The sequence below is a fragment of the Actinia tenebrosa genome, unplaced genomic scaffold, assembly GCF_029948245.1.
Source record: "Actinia tenebrosa isolate PJP-AT-01 unplaced genomic scaffold, QUT_ActTen_1.0 PGA_scaffold1__47_contigs__length_23844297, whole genome shotgun sequence".
Taxonomy (NCBI): Eukaryota; Metazoa; Cnidaria; class Anthozoa; order Actiniaria; family Actiniidae; genus Actinia; species Actinia tenebrosa.
The window spans coordinates 4,902,538-4,921,076 of record NW_028292578.1 but is presented as its reverse complement, the minus strand read 5'-3'; the positions used below and the strand labels follow the sequence as shown (position 1 = coordinate 4,921,076).

The following is an 18,539-nucleotide window of genomic DNA, read 5'->3' as shown; positions in this document are numbered from 1 at the left end:
GTGTGCCTGCCATAAAGGTAGCCTGTTTACAGCTGCTTCCCACCCCTCTCCCCTATAGGGAAAATGGTTGAGGGGCTGTAAGAATGAAGAAAGAAAAAATATTTGTGTACCCTCGGTTATATATGAAGCTTGTTAAGGCCTCTAGCATATACTGCTAATTATCCCATAAGCTGTACACAGCCTAGCACATAGTGACATTTCTAGTATTTATTTTATAAACATCAATATTGCATCTGCTATTTCAGGCTCTTATTGTATTCCTGCTTCAGGTTGTACAGGATGTCATGTTTAATCATGTCCTGTATGTGTTTATTCAGATCATCATCATATTTTACTAACCAAAGCTGTTTATCTTTCTTTCATGTTCATGTTGATGTCTGTTTTGGTTGACAGCATGTGAGTATTCTTCAAGATTTATATATGCCATATGCTATTGGCTGCTTTTTGTTGAAAAATATTAAAATCACTGTATGAAAGGAAAGTCTCAGAAAAATTAAGTCTTAACTACATTTTTTGTTTTTCTTTTTCTCCTTGCTGTTGTGTTTATTTACTGGATGGCTGGCTTTTAGGGGGTAAGTATTCTATGTAACACATTATATAATAGACTTACAGTAATTCTATCTGTGAGTTAGCCATGCCCTGACTTTGATCAGGTCAGAGATTGTTTCAGGGTTCAATCTGTGAGTTAGCCATGCCCTGACTTTGATCAGGTCAGAGATTGTTTCAGGGTTCAATCTGTGAGTTAGCCATGCCCTGACTTTGATCAGGCCAGAGATTGTTTCAGGGTTCAATCTGTGAGTTAGCCATGCCCTGATTTTGATCAGGTCAGAGATTGTTTCAGGGTTTGATGTGTGAGTTAGCCATGCCCTGACTTTGATCAGGTCAGAGATTGTTTCAGAATTCTGTCAATGGTTTTGTTAACATGTTTGGTTGATATTCTCAGGGTTATACACCATTACATCTTGCAAGTATGCATGGCAATGACAAAGTCATCAAGATTTTGATCGAGGAATTTAGTAAGTACCTATACCCTATAAAGAATAGTAGATAGTTATAAATTATGATGAAATAAATAAAATTGATGGAAAAAAAAAAAGAATAGTAGATATTTAATAGCAGATCAGTAGATTTTTATGTGTTCACATCTTTACAGATGCCAACATCAATACACGTGACTACAGTGGACGAAAACCAAGACAAGTTGCCAAGAAGACACTGACCATTGAAGCTCAAGGTATAAAACAAAATATGATATTTATCGACAGAAAAATATTCTCTAGATTGATGCCCACAAGGCTCAGGGGCAGGGGGACTAGGGTATTCCCCTGAACCCCCTAGTTTAGCCACCAACTCAAATCTATCCTCTGGGATCCCAGTTGTCCAACTAACATGGTCTAATGTCTTACATTTTATGTGATATTTTTTTCAGGATTACTGGAAAACATTCTTTCTGGTAATTATTATCATGTTATTTTGAATCATTGTCTTTATTTAAAAGACTAGAAACAAGTGTAAGGTGGTGACAAGCAAGGTGTACTGGGGTGGGATCTGTAAACCATTAGGAGCCAACTGGGTATGGTTCCTGCTGTAGTGGGTTGTTGGGTGTGTGTACATGGTTATTGGTGTCACTCCACAAGTATGTCTGCCCCAAGGGTATATGGAATGAGAAAAGACTGGAGATGGATGATGCCTGAATCAGTGTATATACTGATTCAGGCATCATCCATCACCAGTCTTTTCTCATTCCATATACCCTTGGGGCAGACATACTTGTGGAGTGACACCAATAACCATGTACACACACATTATATAGTTTACGCTGAGGTGTCACCTATTGGTATAATGTACCAACCCGCAGAAATATTTTGGCTACTAAAACAAAAAGATCTTTTGTTTTGTCGGCAAATTTGAATTAGAAAAGATTCCTGACGTTGTTGTTTGTTAACCGTGAATATCGCTATGGTGTGAAGAGGGGGGTGTTTGTGTTTTTATTGCATATAGTATTTATGATGTCATTTGTGATAACAGACAAACTAAACAAGATAGCATCCAGACAGCATACAACAAGAAGGAGCTTAAGATTACTTCGTCGCATCAGCTTTAGAAAATCCATTCCATAAAAACCATGAATACCGCATATAATTGTACTAATAAACGCTGCACTATATATTGTTATAAGTGTAAATAACATGCGTCTAACACGTTATCAACATTGGAAATCAAATGAAATATATTTGCATGTATTCTTAGAATTGCACCACTAAATAACATGCCTCTAACACGTTATCAACACTGGAAATAAAGTGAAATATATTTGCATGTATTCTTAGAATTGCACCACTAAATAACATGCCTCTAACACGTTATCAAAAATAGAAATAAAACGAATATATTTGCATGTATTTTTTGGAATTTTTCATTTTCGCGCTAGCCATCACGTGGTATAAATTGTCTTACGGTCACCAAAAAGTTTAGACATTGTTCTCGGATTCCGGTACGAATGTACTGGCTTTTAAACAAATTATTTACTTGATTTATTTAGTTAACTAAACAAACCAAGTACATTCGTGACGGAAGTCCGAGAACAATGTCCGAACTTTTTGGTGACTGTAGCATAATTCAATACGATTTATACCACGTGATGGCTAGCGCGAAAAAGGTGAATTGCACCACTTCACTGCACTTGACCATCCATCAAAGACTTCCCATCCTATTCCAATCTAACTTTACACACGATCTTAAGCACCGAGGATTTATTTCATATTCAAGTAAGAACTGCAAAATGCAATGTTTCGCAATAACATAGCGATAACTGCACAGTGTAACGTAACTTCATTACAGTATATTGTCATGTAACATTGTGTCACGCAAGACAACCCCCCAGTATCATTTATTACCATATTTTGTCAGTGAACAATGATATTTATTGTAATTATAGGAGTATAGGTGTGGGATCTTGTATTGTGTTGCGTCACATTGTTCCTGGGCTTTGCACCAATGGAACAAGATACCGCGCGGGTGATGTGTGCTAATGCACTAATGAAATGAGATACCGCGCGGGTGATGTGTGCTAATGCACTAATGAAGCAAAATACCGCGCGGGTGATGTGTGCTAATGCACCGCCTTACCAGTCTGCCACCCGGGTTTGATTCCCGAGCTTTGTGTTATGTAGTTATAGTTATGTTGGTTCTCTCCTGTGCGTCGAGGGTTTTTTCTCTGGGTTCTCCGGTTTTCCTACCTTCTCAAAAATCGACTTCAGACTTCTAATTCGATCTATCGATCGGTTGCCTCATCAAGTGGGTTGCAAAACCTGTTAGGCTGTCCACCATTGAGTGGTAAATGCATTAGATTTTTGTATTTTATAGACATCCTTATGATACGGTCACGCCAATGTCACGGCACTGCCAGACCAACCACATTGGGTGAGGGGAAAAAACCAATCAAAATTCTAGAAAACATTGCGGTCGCGCAAGACATCCATATACGGCACCGACTTTCACAGTCGTACGAAATATGCTCTATGTCGGCGTACAGTAGTTCTAACGGAGGAAGGGGTAGGGCTACTCTGTGCGAGTACAATAGTACTAACGGGGGCAGGGGTAGGTTTACTATGTCGGCGTACAGAAGTATTGAAGAAGGAGGGTAGGGCTACTGTTTCCGTACGCAAAAGAAATGTTTCAGATAGCTATTGTAGAATTCTAGAAGAAAAAACTAGCGCTTGTTTATATTTCACTAGTTTTTTTTGTCATTTTTACCAGACTTGTCGTATGTGTGTTTCTATCCATAGACAAAGCTGCTGACGTATCGTCTCCAGCCGGTGCGATTCGTAAAAAATCCCATACCTCCAAACAATATTCTTCTGTAAACTCTATTATCACACCCAGTGCTGCATTGGTTGGATTCTATGGAGGAGAACTTCCTATGCAACAGTTAGAAACACCACCAGACAAACAGAGAGATCGTGCGGTAAGAATATCATTCAATCTTGGGTCATATGGATGGACTGTCGATAGAATTGTTTTCCCCATTCATTGTTGTACTCTTTTCATCGTGTCCATCAAACCCCGACACTTTCTTAAGATTGCATCGGGAAAAGTTTGATCAATAATCCCAAGTCTCACGATTGACAGCGCCAAGCCATATGACCAAGTGTGTCCATAGTGAAATGAATACTCATTGGATTGCACGTTAAGTCATCGCGGCCTCTCGGGGAAGCGTTAGTGCCATTTAGCAAAAGATTTCTTAGAGCTGAATGTAATTTAACGAAGAGAGGAAGGGAAATGTTTTTAGAAATCGCTAAAATGGCTCGAAATCGCTACTAAAGAACTAGGATGACGTATAAAACACTTCATGCGAGTAAATATTAGTTTTCATTTATTTTATTTTTTTATTTTTTGTTAAATTACATTCAGCTCTCAAAGCTTGTATGGGCTTCCTGTGAATGAATGAGAATCATCGCGTGTGGTAGATAGTGAAACCGGAAAATCTAAATCAACTTTGTACAAAAGCAAGCTACATCGTTTGTATTGCGGCAACTTGGCGTTGACAACACTACCGCCCTTCATTAAAACCTAAATACGACAGAATAAATAATCAGATGGGAAGAAAATGATTTATTTATGTCACAGTGTTTTTATCACCTTCCTTTGCGCTACAATCCCTACGAGAAAGAAGAACATTTAGTTCAAGTATCAGAAAGGAGCAGAGATAAATCCTGAGTCATTTTGAATAGATAATGATATAAAAAGAACACCTTACATATCTAATTCTGTGATCAAATTTAGATGGTGCGAGCTTTACGTTAATAATATACAAATATTCATGGCCATAACAGTCTACTTATTGTGATAACAAAATAACCTCAAGGAGATATTAATCGCACTCTTGTATTTTAACAATTTCCTTGATAAGTCACCTGCTACGCTTTGAACGTAAGCTTAGGAAGTAAACGGCCTTTAAAAGCTTTTTGTCCCGATAATTTATTTTCTTATCGATTTTTGCTTTGTTTTCAGTCATCGCTTGGTAAATTCCTCCATAAAAAAGACAAGAAAAAGCACAAAAAAGAACAGAGAGCAGCAACTGCTGATATTCCCCCGGAATATGCCACACCTTCGGCTGGGTAATTATCATTGCTGCTATTGAAGATAAGGACATGACCATATGTCATCCCTGATCCCATCCAAGACATGTCATCCCTGATCCCATCCAAGACATGTCATCCCTGATCCCATCCAAGAAATGTCATCCCTGGTCCCATCCAAGACATGTCATCCCTGATCCCATCCAAGACATGTCATCCCTGATCCCATCCAAGACATGTCATCCCTGGTCCCATCCAAGACATGTCATCCCTGGTCCCATCTAAGACATGTCATCCCTGATCCCATCCAAGACATGTCATCCCTGATCCAATCCAAGACATGTCATCCCTGATCCCATCCAAGACATGTCATCCCTGATCCCATCCAAGACATGTCACCCATGATCCCATCCAAGACATGTCGTCCCTGATCCCATCCAAGACATGTCATCCCTGATCCCATCCAAGAAATGTCATCCCTGATCCAATCCAAGACATGTCATTCCCGATCCCATCCAAGACGTGTCATCCCCGATCCCATTCAAGACATGTCATCCCTGGTCCCATCCAAGACATGTCTTCCCTGATCCCATCCAAGACATGTCATCCCTGATCCCATCCAAGAAATGTCATCCCTGATCCAATCCAAGACATGTCATTCCCGATCCCATCCAAGACGTGTCATCCCCGATCCCATTCAAGACATGTCATCCCTGGTCCCATCCAAGACATGTCGTCCCTGATCACATCCAAGACATGTCATCCCTGGTCCCATCCACGACGTGTCATCCCTGATCCCATCCAATACATGTCATCCCTGGTCCCATCCAAGACATGTCACCATGATCCCATCCAAGACATGTCACCCATGATCCCATCCAAGACATGTCATCCATGATGCAATCCAAGACATGTCATCCCTGATCCCATCCAAGACATGTCATCCCTGGTCCCATCCAAGACATGTCGTCCCTGATCACATCCAAGACATGTCATCCCTGGTCCCATCCACGACGTGTCATCCCTGGTCCCATCCAAGACATGCATCATTATCACGTAATGTTTTTGTACATTGATGATCATAAACCAACAACCATTTAAAATATTGAATTTAGTTTTTTTTAAATAAACTATCAAATAAACTTTCTTGGCTTACATACGTTAGCGTATATAACATCCATAGCACTAACCGGATTGTACTCCGAACTCTACCTTCGTCAGTCATTTAACCATGTTAATAACATCTAAACGTTTAAACAAATAACCTGTCTCCAGTCTCTCTCCATCTCTTCGCAAGCGCATAGTACAGGGCCCTGGTGCTAAGTTGGAGACTAATGTTGTACGCAGCAGTTTTCGTCGTCTCGTGGGAACGACACTAGAGAGAGGATCAAGTCCCAAAGGCTTTGTATCCAATGCGGTTTGAGCTACCTACCTTAAACAATAAACACAAGTCGACCAGTGCCAATAAACCTAGTAACAGTTTTGATAGAATGTTGAACTATATATTTTCTTCTGTTAAGAACATGAAGATTTACTTCCCTATTAAAATTTAAACCAATTTGAATAACGTATTTATTAAAGGTATTATTTTTATAAAATGAATACTTAAAAACCTTTAACCGCTGACCTAAACTTCATAAAAATATCTTTGTTATCAAATAACTAAAACATTAAAGAAATTAAGTAAACACCCGCCCTTGGCTACTACCACTTTGCTCTCCACAGGCAGCCCAAACTCAATTTCTAAAACTCCAAGCATCCAAAATGTGGAAACAAATTATTTCGGTTCACCCAAATCTATGAGCATTGCTATAGAAGCGTAGCCTAGCTTCAATATATCCACTCCATACTGTTTGGGCTGCCTGTGGACCTCTCTTTAATTTGCGTCTTTGACTGTATAGAAACTGTGTTAGATCCTAGTTATACATAGTGATAACATAATATATTTATAAATCACGTGGTTGGATGTACGTTTCTACAGGCTTCTGATAGGGTCACCTCAACAGCTGCAGAAAGTAGAGGATGAGAGACGAGAAAACGAACGAGAGGCCATGATGCACCGAACACATTCAGATCCAAACTTTCGCCTGACCTCGGACATCTAACCACACTGAATATTCATCAATATTTTACCAATCAGTACAAGGTATTTTGTACGCACTGCTTATATGTCTTGGGGCACCTGGAATAACTGTAATTAGCTATACCGAAGTTCGAGAGAAAACTGGATCGAGATGACATTGCAGCGCACTGTGACATTGTTTTGAGGGACATATTTTTAAAATGGCGCCTTCTTCCCCTAAAACAGCCCCATAGTGAATGAAATGCCAAATCGACCAAGTTATTTTTTGAAACTCGGAATGGCCAACAATTATTGCATAAACAAAGTATGTTGTAATGCAGGCTTAGTGTTTAGAGACACGTGTATCACATCACTGCATTATGTTCAGTTTGTCAGATTATAAGCTGTTCCGAGGTTGAGGAAGAAACTGGGTCGAGTTGGTATTGCAGTGCATGGTGGGACTGTTTTAGGGGACATATTTCCAAGATGGCGTCTATTTCGTCCCCTTAACCACAATGCACTGTGATGCGAACTCGACCCAGTTTCTTCCTGAACCACGGAATGGCTAATGCACTATGCTGCGGGCAGGAACAGTCCGGTGTGCCGTTAACAAGGGTTGTACGGTTCCATCAGTCGTGTATTCCACGTCCCGTGACATGAAAGCGATAAGGAATTTTATAGCGAGGTGAATTCTCTGTTCCTCTTCTTGATAACCCTTTCACTACTACCAGAACCCTTTTCGTGCTCTGAGCTTTCCGTTATTAGTCTAATGATCGCCATTACGTATTACCTTACTTCAAAAATAATAAAAACATTTAGAGGGAAAGAAAGAGTTCTGGTGGGGGAATGGAGAATCGGGAAGTGTGAGACTTTTTATACAATTAGCTGTCACACAATTTTTTTTAGGAATTATAATTTTTTACAAAACTAGTCGGCCGTTTTTCTTATTTTAAATAAATGTTAAAGCTAACTTATTAAGTTGTTCAAAGAACTAGTTCTTAGTGTTGCTGGTTTGCTAACGAAAAAGTAAAGTTGGGATTTTTGATAACTGAATAATTTGCTGCGAAAAAAATATCAATTATATAATAGGGAGTATAGCGGATTTTGAAAAAAACTTCCTAAAATCGCGCCTTAACTTTACCAGGAGTCTGAAGTTATGGTTAAAAAAGACTAGCAAATTTGACAGGAAATTGTTGAGTGAAAGGCTATGTTTATCCTAACTCCTTACATTCCCTTGTAAACCTTGTTTGGGCTACCTGTGTATAACCCAGTCAATACGATGCTGCCCACGCAACGACCTACACTCTTTCTGTCGAGACATGCATCGGAAGGTATTTATCAATTGCAAGTACTGATCCTGGTATGTCTGTTTTTACATACCTAGTACTTGCCTGGGATAGGCAGCAAGGGGAAATGCTTGTCTCGTGTTTTTTTGTGCTTATCGGATGATAATCCAAGGGATTGTTCGTGATGGTAGATTATAAGGCCATACTACACTCCACCCATGTTGTACTATAGTTGCGACCCTGAACGACAGATTAGAGGGTTGTTGTGAGGACAGAAATTCCTGTAATACTGAGTATATCTTTAGATGTAAGTCTTTTATTGTAAAAAAGAAATATCGATAGAAAAAAAAGGTAATTTTACAAAAACTCGTGTCCATTTATTGTCCATTTATTGGCGCAGGCTGATATCATTTGACCAGCACTGGTCTGACACAAGCGATATGTGTCTGAGAGTCAGTAACTCTATATCCATCATCCCGCCGTATCATTAACTGTTTGAAGCCATCAATTTACGGAAATCGGAAGTGATTTAGTACACTAAAAGCACAACCGAACTCGAACTACAAGCAAAATTTATGAACGGCAAATGTCAACCATGTCAAATGTTGGCGCTCCCGAGGAATAGACGGTAAATGTATTCTGATAGGGATACGAATCTACCCTACCCTACCCTACCCTACCCTACCCTATCTGTATAGACAGGGCAGAAACAGGGTTTAGACAGGGTTTATGTGTTAATAAGCTTTATATTTCATAAACAGGGCTGCTTAACAAAATACTAAAATTTGGGGAAATTTAAGGAATGCGTATTTGAGATATAACGCCCTGAACGTTGGGAGAGATGATATTTTGGTCAGCACAAAAACTAACATTTTCGCTTGATACCTCGAAGTAAGGATTGATCGAGGTAGCAGAATTTTGTGAAAAGTTTAACAAGAGACACGAATGAAACACCAAACGTTTTTTTTTTTGGGCATGAATGAGAGATAAAGAAAAAAATTACGAAAGTAGCAGCCTTGTATAGTTTTTCTGCTCTGTCATCTGTATATATGCTTTGATGGTACCTGATCGTGATAACCCAGATCCGAGGCAGTACTCCGTGAGAAAAGACAAGCTTCATAGCATACAACCGTACCTCGGTAGCCTTGGCTGGAAGGGCACAGGATCCGAACCGAACCCCGCAGGACGTCTGCAACGAAGGCTACACAGAGTTATGACGCTACTTACTTACAGCTTACTTTACATGTTATGGCATGTCTACGTATTCACATGATTAGACTCGGTATGAAAACCAAGGTCACTAGACAACTAAAGAGATTCTTGATTCCGGCTCAGACGACGAACAACCAATCAAAGCAACGCATTCCATGTGGAATCAATTAAAGTCTTGCTCTCTGTCTTCAAGAGCATTACGAGGTCCGATCACAAGGATTTGATTGTCGTATTTTCATTGAAGGCCTTAACAAAATGTAACCATAAGATAAGAGTTGTGAATCTGAGATATTCCGTTAAATTCGTTCCGGCATGTGACTGTGGGCCATAGCAACGGTAACTAAGAAGTGTTTGAATCATTATCAATATTGTCAGGAATGTGATTCTGATTAAATTCGTCGAACCACTTAGATTTTGAAAGAAAATACGGTAAAATCAAAATATTGTCAGTCATCGATTGTTGACCAACATGGAGCAGTAATGCCATAACTAGGCAGCCATACCAAGACGCGATGTTTATGCAATGGCTGTGTGGGAGAAAAAAAACATTTTTAGAACGTTTATCCGAGCTTGACCTGAAGGTTGAAACTTGTGAGAGCAGATTACTAAATCTAGGACATTCCTGAAGGGCTTTATACTGCCAGTCGGTGGGGTTGAAGTGTCTCTTTTTAGCATGTTTCTTGTCCGAAGAAAAAAACAATTTCTGGAAAAATGTCTAAAATTTGAAAAATACACGCCACATTAAACCAGCTAATTCACCGAGCCCACAGCCATGTCGAACAGACGGGTGTAATCCACGCTGACCATACGAACGTACAGAGTATGTTCTGACACTAATAATTGATCTGATCGTAAATGAACCGTTTGAATCGATTACTACTTTACCTCAACAACTACTGACTGGAAGGATCTAAAGTCAATACCATATCTATTAAACCCTCTTTACTACACCTGCAACCATACTATATTCACAATCAATAAACCCACTACACTATAGCATGGACATATCATCCCATTCACCTACAACCACATATCCACCCGTCGAATTTATCCAAAACCAGCCAAAGTACAGCTTTTTTATTCTTCAACCTGAGACGCAAAAGGTTGGTTGTGCGTGGTAGTAGTCAGATTGTTTGTTGTGGTTTTAATGGAATAATATTCTGATGATTTTGCGGTGTATTAGTAGCACGCGTGGCAGGGAAACATGATGCTCTTCCCCTTCCTAGTTATAATGAAGGGAAACACGCCATGTGTAGTGGGCCAGACGTGCACTTGTCTCTAATCTACTTCTAATAATAAATAAGATTATCCCACGTAATGATGTAAGTGGGAAACTAGAGTGCCTAATAATAACCATCAAAATAGCGTTCCAGTAACGCGTGGCGCTCAGGATAATCAGCATCTTTCAGATCAGTCATCATTACAAACCTTTCTACGTGACGTTTAGACTAATACTGTTATCCATTATGCGGTGTGTTTTTTACAGACGTGCCTTCATGGCCGTGTTAGTCTAGAATAACTTGAAAGAGTTCGTTTCATTGACGCAGTTTTAACACGTTTCCTGGCAGTGTAAATATAATGTTCTTTTGTCTTTGTGTGATTAATTGGGGAAATTCTTTAATTCCGTCCGTCCGTCTGTCCTGTCCATTTTGGCCGTTGTATCAATAGATAGATTAAGATATTACCGTTTTTTCCTTCCTGCAAACGGCCACTGAACATGACCACGCTTTCATATATCGTTTGCTGCCTGTGATTTCACTTTACCTTGTGCAAACCTTGTCACCAAAAAGAAATGTTCTCTTCGCGCTAAAACCAGTGTTCACTTATATTCACTTATTCTAAAGAACTTAGTGTATGTCAACTGACGTTTCATTAAACGAGATGCTTAACTTACCAAATCTGAATATTTGTTGCGGCACTAGTATTTAACACATTTCCTCGTATGTAAATTATAGTCATGTCTATTGCCTCAGGTTGTGGTTTAGTTGGGGGTGCGGTCTTGCCGTCCGTCCAACCTGGCTTCAAATAGTCTATAATAATCGGTTCCTTGACGTAATCATAAAATGCATATATAAAAGTCGTGGGCGCACAGGTGATACATATAATTCATTCTATCATCTATACTGTCCTAAGTGACGCAGTCAGACCTATCTAACTTTCCACTACACAAGGGCGGATCCAGGGGGGGGGGGGGGGGCAAAAGGTGGCTCTTTAGCGGAAAAAATTACAACAAAACGGAAGAATTAGATGCTTTTTTCTATTGTTTTCCGTTGTGTTGACCGGGAAGAAACTCAACTAGCCCCCCCTACCCTTGCTACGTGACATAGTTTTCTTGTGGTTTGATGTGGTGTGGGGTACATATGTCGTAACACTTTCTCTACGTCTTTTTGCCTTGTCTGACGTGGTACGTACAGGTCACAGGGTAGACGTGGAACGATTTGTAAGGCATTCACTACCAGACGGCGTGTTGTGACTATATTAGTGATATATATATATATATATATATATATATATATATATATATATATACTGAAGGACGAAGCTGGGCTTGTTGTGATTAGTGAAAAGAAAAACAGTTCTTCTACTTGATTAAATTACCATCTTCAGTAAAGGGGTTGGGGTCACGAATGCTTGGTATTCCAAGACTTCATACCTGACATTCCATGCCCTGATATCACATCACAGTTATTCACTATAAATACAAACCACCATTTCCCCTTGACATACGGCGCATTTACACCACGATTACGCCATGTCTTTTCGGCAAGGACTCGGCAAGGTTTCAATAGAATGTTTGGCGTTTCCCACTCACTAAACTGCTATTCGTAAAGACATCGCCATTACGTCGGTATAACGAACTACCACGCTTCAAAACCGAGGAGTGCCCGAGAGGTTTCCGAAAGGAAATATCTGCCCTACATTGCGAATTTCTTATGTTTCGCGAGGGATTTTGAAAAATGTACCTCGTATTAACTGGAAATAAAGACAGGATTGTCAGACTCTTCGTTGTCTGCATCTAATTTTAGGGATTCGAAGTGCAATTCTGTTAATCAGGCAATTAATATGACCCTAGGTGGTATTCACTAGTATACCCTAATATAGTATATATCAACTGTCAACTGTAGTTATCATGGAATACTTGGAGATATATTTATCCCTGGTAAAACAAGTGTCATTAGGATTGCTGTGCTGTTATGAGATATCATGTTGAGTTTCATGTGGTCTGTTGTTGATAGACGACCATCCCATGCCTCTAGAATGTGTACATAATTACTCGGTTGAATTGTTGACATAACTGCAGCCCACGCTATCCTGACGTAGTTCTATATAAGAACAATATATCGAGATTCAGTTGTTATTATCTTGTGAGAAAACAGCAAGCAAACACTGTCAGTAAGTCCTATTAACAAGAGTGAAGCGTTCTCGTGGTAAGCACTCCATCATTTATAGGTTTATAGTGGATATCACATCGATACGAGATGAAAAAACAACAGAAAGACAACAAGAAACCCCCAGCTAATCGTAAGGAAGAAAGAAGGTCCACGTATCTCAAGGTATTAACAGTGGCAGTATTCGGGGCTGCTAAAGTCGGCAAGTCATCGATCATCAGGAGATTCTGTGAACCAGAAGATTATTGCGACGAATACGAACCAACTGTGGAAGATTTCTTCTCCAAACACTTCTTTTATAATGACAGAACATATCAGTTAGACATGATTGACACTTGCGGATCAGAGAATTTTCCTGCTATGAGACGAGTAGACATCGCCAAGGCAGATGCCATAATACTCGTGTACTCTGTGGACAATAAAATGTCTTTTGAACAACTTTCTATGTACAGAGACGAAATCATTGAAGAAAGAGGCTTTGATATTCCCGTTGTTGTGGTTGCAAATAAATCCGATCTTGCTATAGACAGTAGCTCACTGGAAATAACTGATAAAAATGGTTGTGTATTAAATACACGAGATGTTGTGCTCAAGAGATGGAAGTATATGTGGACACTCACTTCTGCTAAGTTGAACTGGGCAATTCATGAACCTTTCCACATGATATTAGATGAAATTCAGCGAAAAAAACGCGAGGCAGCTGATAACAACAATGAGTCACCTAAAATCAAAAGGAAAACGTCATGGTTGAATAGGAGCTTGGGCAAATCACTGAGAAGAACTAAATCAACTCAATCGAAATTAAATGAATAGTTCGATAATTCATGAGACTTAAATTGGTTAGTTCCTATAAGTAAAGGAAAATAACTAGAAGAAAACCTAGCAATCTCTTTAGTACGTTCACGAAAACAGTTTTAAAACCATCATGTTACCAAATCAAACAACCAATATCACTTGATCAATGATGTGCTATTTATTCATCATATCAAGCAGGCCCTTCGATAATATCCATTGTATGAAACATGGATTTTAGTGCAATTAATACTATAATTTATGAGTAAAATGTAAATACTATGAATTGTACATTTGTACAGATAATGAGTTTTTAGACGTCGTATCTATCTTTGGTATTTATTGCAACAAATAAAATTATTTAATTTCTTGAAATAATGTCATAGTCGACTGATCTACTCGGATATACAGTCAGTAAAAAACGTTGTCTTCGACAAGCCTACGCTACTGGACCAAAACGGTAATCTGGGTAGAAATCACTAAGCGATTGACTGCATAGTTTTATCTGACTAATTATGGTTTACAGGACGAGCTCGAGCGGGGAAATGTTGAAAGAAACGTTTTTTTTTTTTTTTTAATGCCTTCACATTTTCGAAATATTGTGAACTAATCAAAACTACTTAGTTTTTCTTTGGTCAAACCCGAAGCCATGCATTTGATCGGATATTGCTCGCCATTTTTATCTTTACTACTAGCGAGAACAATTAATTCAGAAAGAATATTTAACCACTTCAGTGATTTTTCCCATATCACTTTCTATCTAGTCGCCTAGGCTTGAGCCGGTCGACGACAACATTTTTTGAATCGACTGTATGTCCAGAGTTCCGTTCACCACAGGTTGTCACAGGTGGCAAGATGACATGTGGCTGACATAGACCTGGGTACAGTAGTTTGTCAACATAATCATATTGTGCTTTCACTGCAACCAAAAGCAGCTAGGAATTATAAAGAGTTTAAATGTAAGTCGATTATTGTCGATTATGTACGGGGCTGAAGCCTGAAAAGTGAATATTAGGTAAGATCACCTGTTACCGTAATGTACCGCAAAGGCTACCCCATCATGGGTACCTGATGATACCATCCGTGAAGATGTTGCCATAGCTTCCATCCGAGCAGTGGCCTGTATTTCCCAATGGTCACTGTATGGTGTTGCTGTGCTTCATTGGGCCGAGCGAGGATTTAACACTGCTAGTCTAATACTCCCCAAGATATTTTGACCAACTTGTTCGAAGCCTAGTCAAGTGCAGCTTCTTACCATGCAAAAAATAAACAGTTAAAGTAAATGTGCTAGGGAGGGGGGAGGGGGGGAGGGGGGGAGGGGGGAGGGGGGGAGGGGGGGGGAATAAAGTTTTCTTCTCAAAAACCAAAATATCGGCTTCACGGGTTCCCCTTTAGGACTTAATGTTCAAAGTCTCCCCCCCCCCCCCCCCCCCCCATAAAAAACTAACCATGAAAAGTTTCAAATTCTAATTGAGAGCCTCCCCTTTTTATGCATGACATTTTTTTAGAGCTCCCCCCCCCCCCCCCCCCCCCCCCCCCCACTCCCCCCACCTCCTTGTCCCAAAAAATTTCATTATCCCCCTCCCCACATATCATCAGCCCTCCCTTCCTCTCGGCATATTGAAAAATTTTTTGGACGGACGGATGCATGAGGTCGACTGAGATTACTCTCGGCTAAATTTTGATCATGCTCTAATCTATAGCTATGGCCAGCAGGAAGTTTTATCTTTGGACTAACAAATATGAAGCAGGTCTATTAGAAAGCTATGACGATTTCCTGAAGCTTGATCGGCCTGGCAAACACTGCTTGAAAAAGTTCAATGACGAAGATGAAGCTAAAGAAGCTTTAGAGAAGCAATTGCAAGAACTGGCTGCGAAGAACCAGGAAAATAGAAGTTCGCAAATAATACAAGAAGAGCATGATGATGTTCAAGAATCGCAAAACCCCGTAGACGATTTGACGATGACAGAAATTGCAGGGGAGAAGGAAGAAATTGTCAACGGCCATGATGACCGTTATGAAAAGCTCGAAGCAGAGATGAATGCTCAAAAGGAGATCAATGGGAAGTTCGAAAAAGAAATAACAAAAAACACCATAGAGGTGAGTGAACTTTCCTTAGAGCTAAAAGATTTAGAGCAAAAAGCAAAGTCTTGGATTGGAGAAATTAAGATATTTTTGAATAATCTCGTAGAAGATTTCAAAACCGAATACGACAACAAAATCAAATCCCTAGAGAACCAATTAAGCGACTTCAACAAAAGAATGACCAAGTACGCCAAAAAACTGAATAAGAAGTTAGAAGAGGCCGACAGATCCTTATTGGAACTATCAGAGAAATTAAACTCGACTAGAGAACAAGATGATGATGATAGTGACGACGACGATAATGATGAATCGACAGATAAGTCGCAAATAATTTATTATCAAGTAGAGACTGAAAACAGATTTGACGCACTTCAAGAGAATGACAGTAATGATGTTCCACCTTCAAACACATTAATAAAGTCGAACAATAGCAATGAAGTAAACAATGAAAGCCATAAGCATACTGATGAAGAACAAAGTAAACAAGATTCGCATCCACAACAAGATGGAAAAGGACCGATCCTTATCCTAAGTGATTCCATGCTTAGAGGAGTAAGGCAAGACAAGTTTGCGCCAAATAGATATGTTAATAAGCAGTACATCGCAGGCGGTACAAGAGAGCTTCTGAGACATTTGAACAACATAGAAGATAACACCAACTACGAGTTCATAATCATCCATACAGGAACAAATGACATTGGGAAACTGTACAATGAAAATGTAGTAGAAAATCTGAGTACAGCCATATCACAAGTACAAAGTTTATGGCCTTCAAGTAAAATTGGGCTCTCAAGTATCATATATACCCCACGGGATGAACAGAAAAACATTGAGATCTTTAACATAAATACAGAGCTATATAACCGATGCAGCTATTCAGATGATGTGATATATATTGACAACACTAGAGTCGCTTGCAATCGAGATGGGACACTGAATGCAGAAGTCTTCTATGACCATATACATCTTAACAACCAGATTGGAGTTAGAAAGTTCGTCAGCAACTTAAAATTTAATTTGGGGCTCAAGAAAAGAAACATTTCATATAGCCGCAGACGCAGGCAAGAGCAACAAAGCACTAGAGTTCACCTTCAAGATTCACAGCCTGAGGTATCGTCACCATGGGACATCACGAAACCTATAGATTTAATCCAGAAGCCAACCTCTGAAAAGAATGATGAATTGATAAAGAACTTTCTGCAGGTCATAGCACAGTTGGTGCAGGGTCAGGTTTAGTAAATTATTTACTTATTGATATATATATACTTTTTTTTTTTTCTATAGAATTTAAAACGTAGAATTTTTGCTTAAATTTGTTTCAAATGCCGGGGGCCTTAAGATTAGGACTCTGGAATTTGCATGGGCATTACAGCAAAAATCTTGGAAACAAATTGAAGCTAAAAGAGGTTAACAATATAATTAATAGTCATGATATTTTTGGCATTGTAGAAACACACGCCAGCCTTGATTCTGACTTGAAATTAGAAGGCTATAAATACTATACAAAATGTCGTGACAAAACAGGAAACCGCCATGCTGGAGGAATAGCACTATATATAAACAATAGAATCAGCAAGGGCGTTTCCTATATACCGACGTCTAACCAAAATGTTATTTGGTGTAGAATAAGTAAAGACTTTTTCCATCTAACAAATGACATATACGTAGGCACAATTTACCTAAGCCCAAATAATTATGCAAAAGAGAATGATGAAGATATATTGCAGGATATAGAACTAGATATAATTAATTTTTCAACTAAAGGTGAAGTCATTCTACAAGGCGACTTTAATGCACGAACTGGGGAAATCCAGGAATACATAAATGATGATGACAGTAAGTACCTTAATTTACCTGATGATTATCTCATTGACAATCAAATGAAAAGGTACTCTAAAGACAAAGAGAACGTCGATAAAAGGGGTAAATGTCTAATAGATATTTGCACGGCTTGCAATTTACGAATCTTTAATGGAAGGGTTGTTGGTGACTTGACGGGCAAAAAGACTTGTTTTCGATACAACGGAAATAGTCTAGTCGACTATGTAATCGGGAGTACAAATCTACTTGAAAAAGCTCGATTTTTGAAGGTTAATCCACTAATGCCAGATCTATCCGATCATTGTCATATTTCTTATGGAATAGAAATCCAACTTTACCCCAAAAACAGTGGAAACAAAGAAAGAGAAGAAAATAGGGAATATTCGACAATTTCTAGCTTAAAGTGGCATACTGGAAATATCGATAAATTACAAAACATTTTAAGCACTGCAGGAATGCAAGCAACGCTACGCGAATCAATAGAAAACGCAGATAATGTAGACTCAATGGTTAAGGCATTTACTGAAATCCTAACAAGCATAGGAACAGAAGCAGGTCTTTGTTCCCTAACTAAACAAACTAAAGCATTTAAAGAAAATACAGATTCACAAAAGTGGTTTGATTCAGAATGTGAAAACGAAAAGAAAAATCTTCGATCTCTTGGAAAACAAATTTGTAGGAATCCAAATAATGAACAACTTCGTAGGAATCTACATACCCATAAAAGGTCCTTTCGAAGCATGTGTAGACGTAAGAAAAACAAATATTTCAATTCAAAATTAATGAACCTTGACCTCAAAGATTCGAAAT

At 39.1% G+C, this 18,539-nt stretch overlaps 2 protein-coding genes across 4 annotated transcripts; both read left to right on the top strand.

Moving 5' to 3' along the window:
* The first annotated feature begins 948 nt into the window (after positions 1-948).
* LOC148909734 (uncharacterized) lies at positions 949-8,795 on the top strand. Of its 3 annotated transcripts, none has more exons than XM_089033410.1 (6): positions 949-1,016; positions 1,154-1,234; positions 1,430-1,453; positions 3,789-3,967; positions 5,014-5,120; positions 7,063-8,795. In XM_089033410.1, the coding sequence occupies exons 1-6, from the start codon at positions 971-973 to the stop codon at positions 7,184-7,186; spliced, it is 561 nt and encodes a 186-aa protein (XP_088889536.1). In that variant the 5' UTR covers positions 949-970; the 3' UTR covers positions 7,187-8,795. The 3 variants fall into 3 exon arrangements, with proteins under 3 accessions (XP_088889536.1, XP_088889535.1, XP_088889537.1); XM_089033409.1 differs by having other exon boundaries at positions 6,357-8,795; XM_089033411.1 differs by lacking the exon at positions 1,430-1,453 and having other exon boundaries at positions 6,357-8,795.
* Positions 8,796-12,298: 3,503 nt separating this feature from the next.
* Positions 12,299-14,113, top strand: LOC116299553 (uncharacterized). Its single transcript, XM_031708228.2, has one exon. The coding sequence runs from the start codon at positions 13,121-13,123 to the stop codon at positions 13,841-13,843; it is 723 nt and encodes a 240-aa protein (XP_031564088.1). The 5' UTR covers positions 12,299-13,120; the 3' UTR covers positions 13,844-14,113.
* The last annotated feature ends 4,426 nt before the right edge of the window (positions 14,114-18,539 follow it).

What these genes read in the sequence shown, in the direction of transcription:
- LOC116299553 (XM_031708228.2), top strand. Translation starts at nt 13,121, where the DNA reads ATGAAAAAACAACAGAAAGACAACAAGAAACCCCCAGCTAATCGTAAG.
- LOC148909734 (XM_089033409.1), top strand. Translation starts at nt 971, where the DNA reads ATGCATGGCAATGACAAAGTCATCAAGATTTTGATCGAGGAATTTA. An exon ending in GATTTTGATCGAGGAATTTA is followed by an intron (nt 1,017 to 1,153) that starts GTAAGTACCTAT and finishes ACATCTTTACAG; the next exon opens with ATGCCAACATCAATACACGT. An exon ending in ACTGGAAAACATTCTTTCTG is followed by an intron (nt 1,454 to 3,788) that starts GTAATTATTATC and finishes TTCTATCCATAG; the next exon opens with ACAAAGCTGCTGACGTATCG.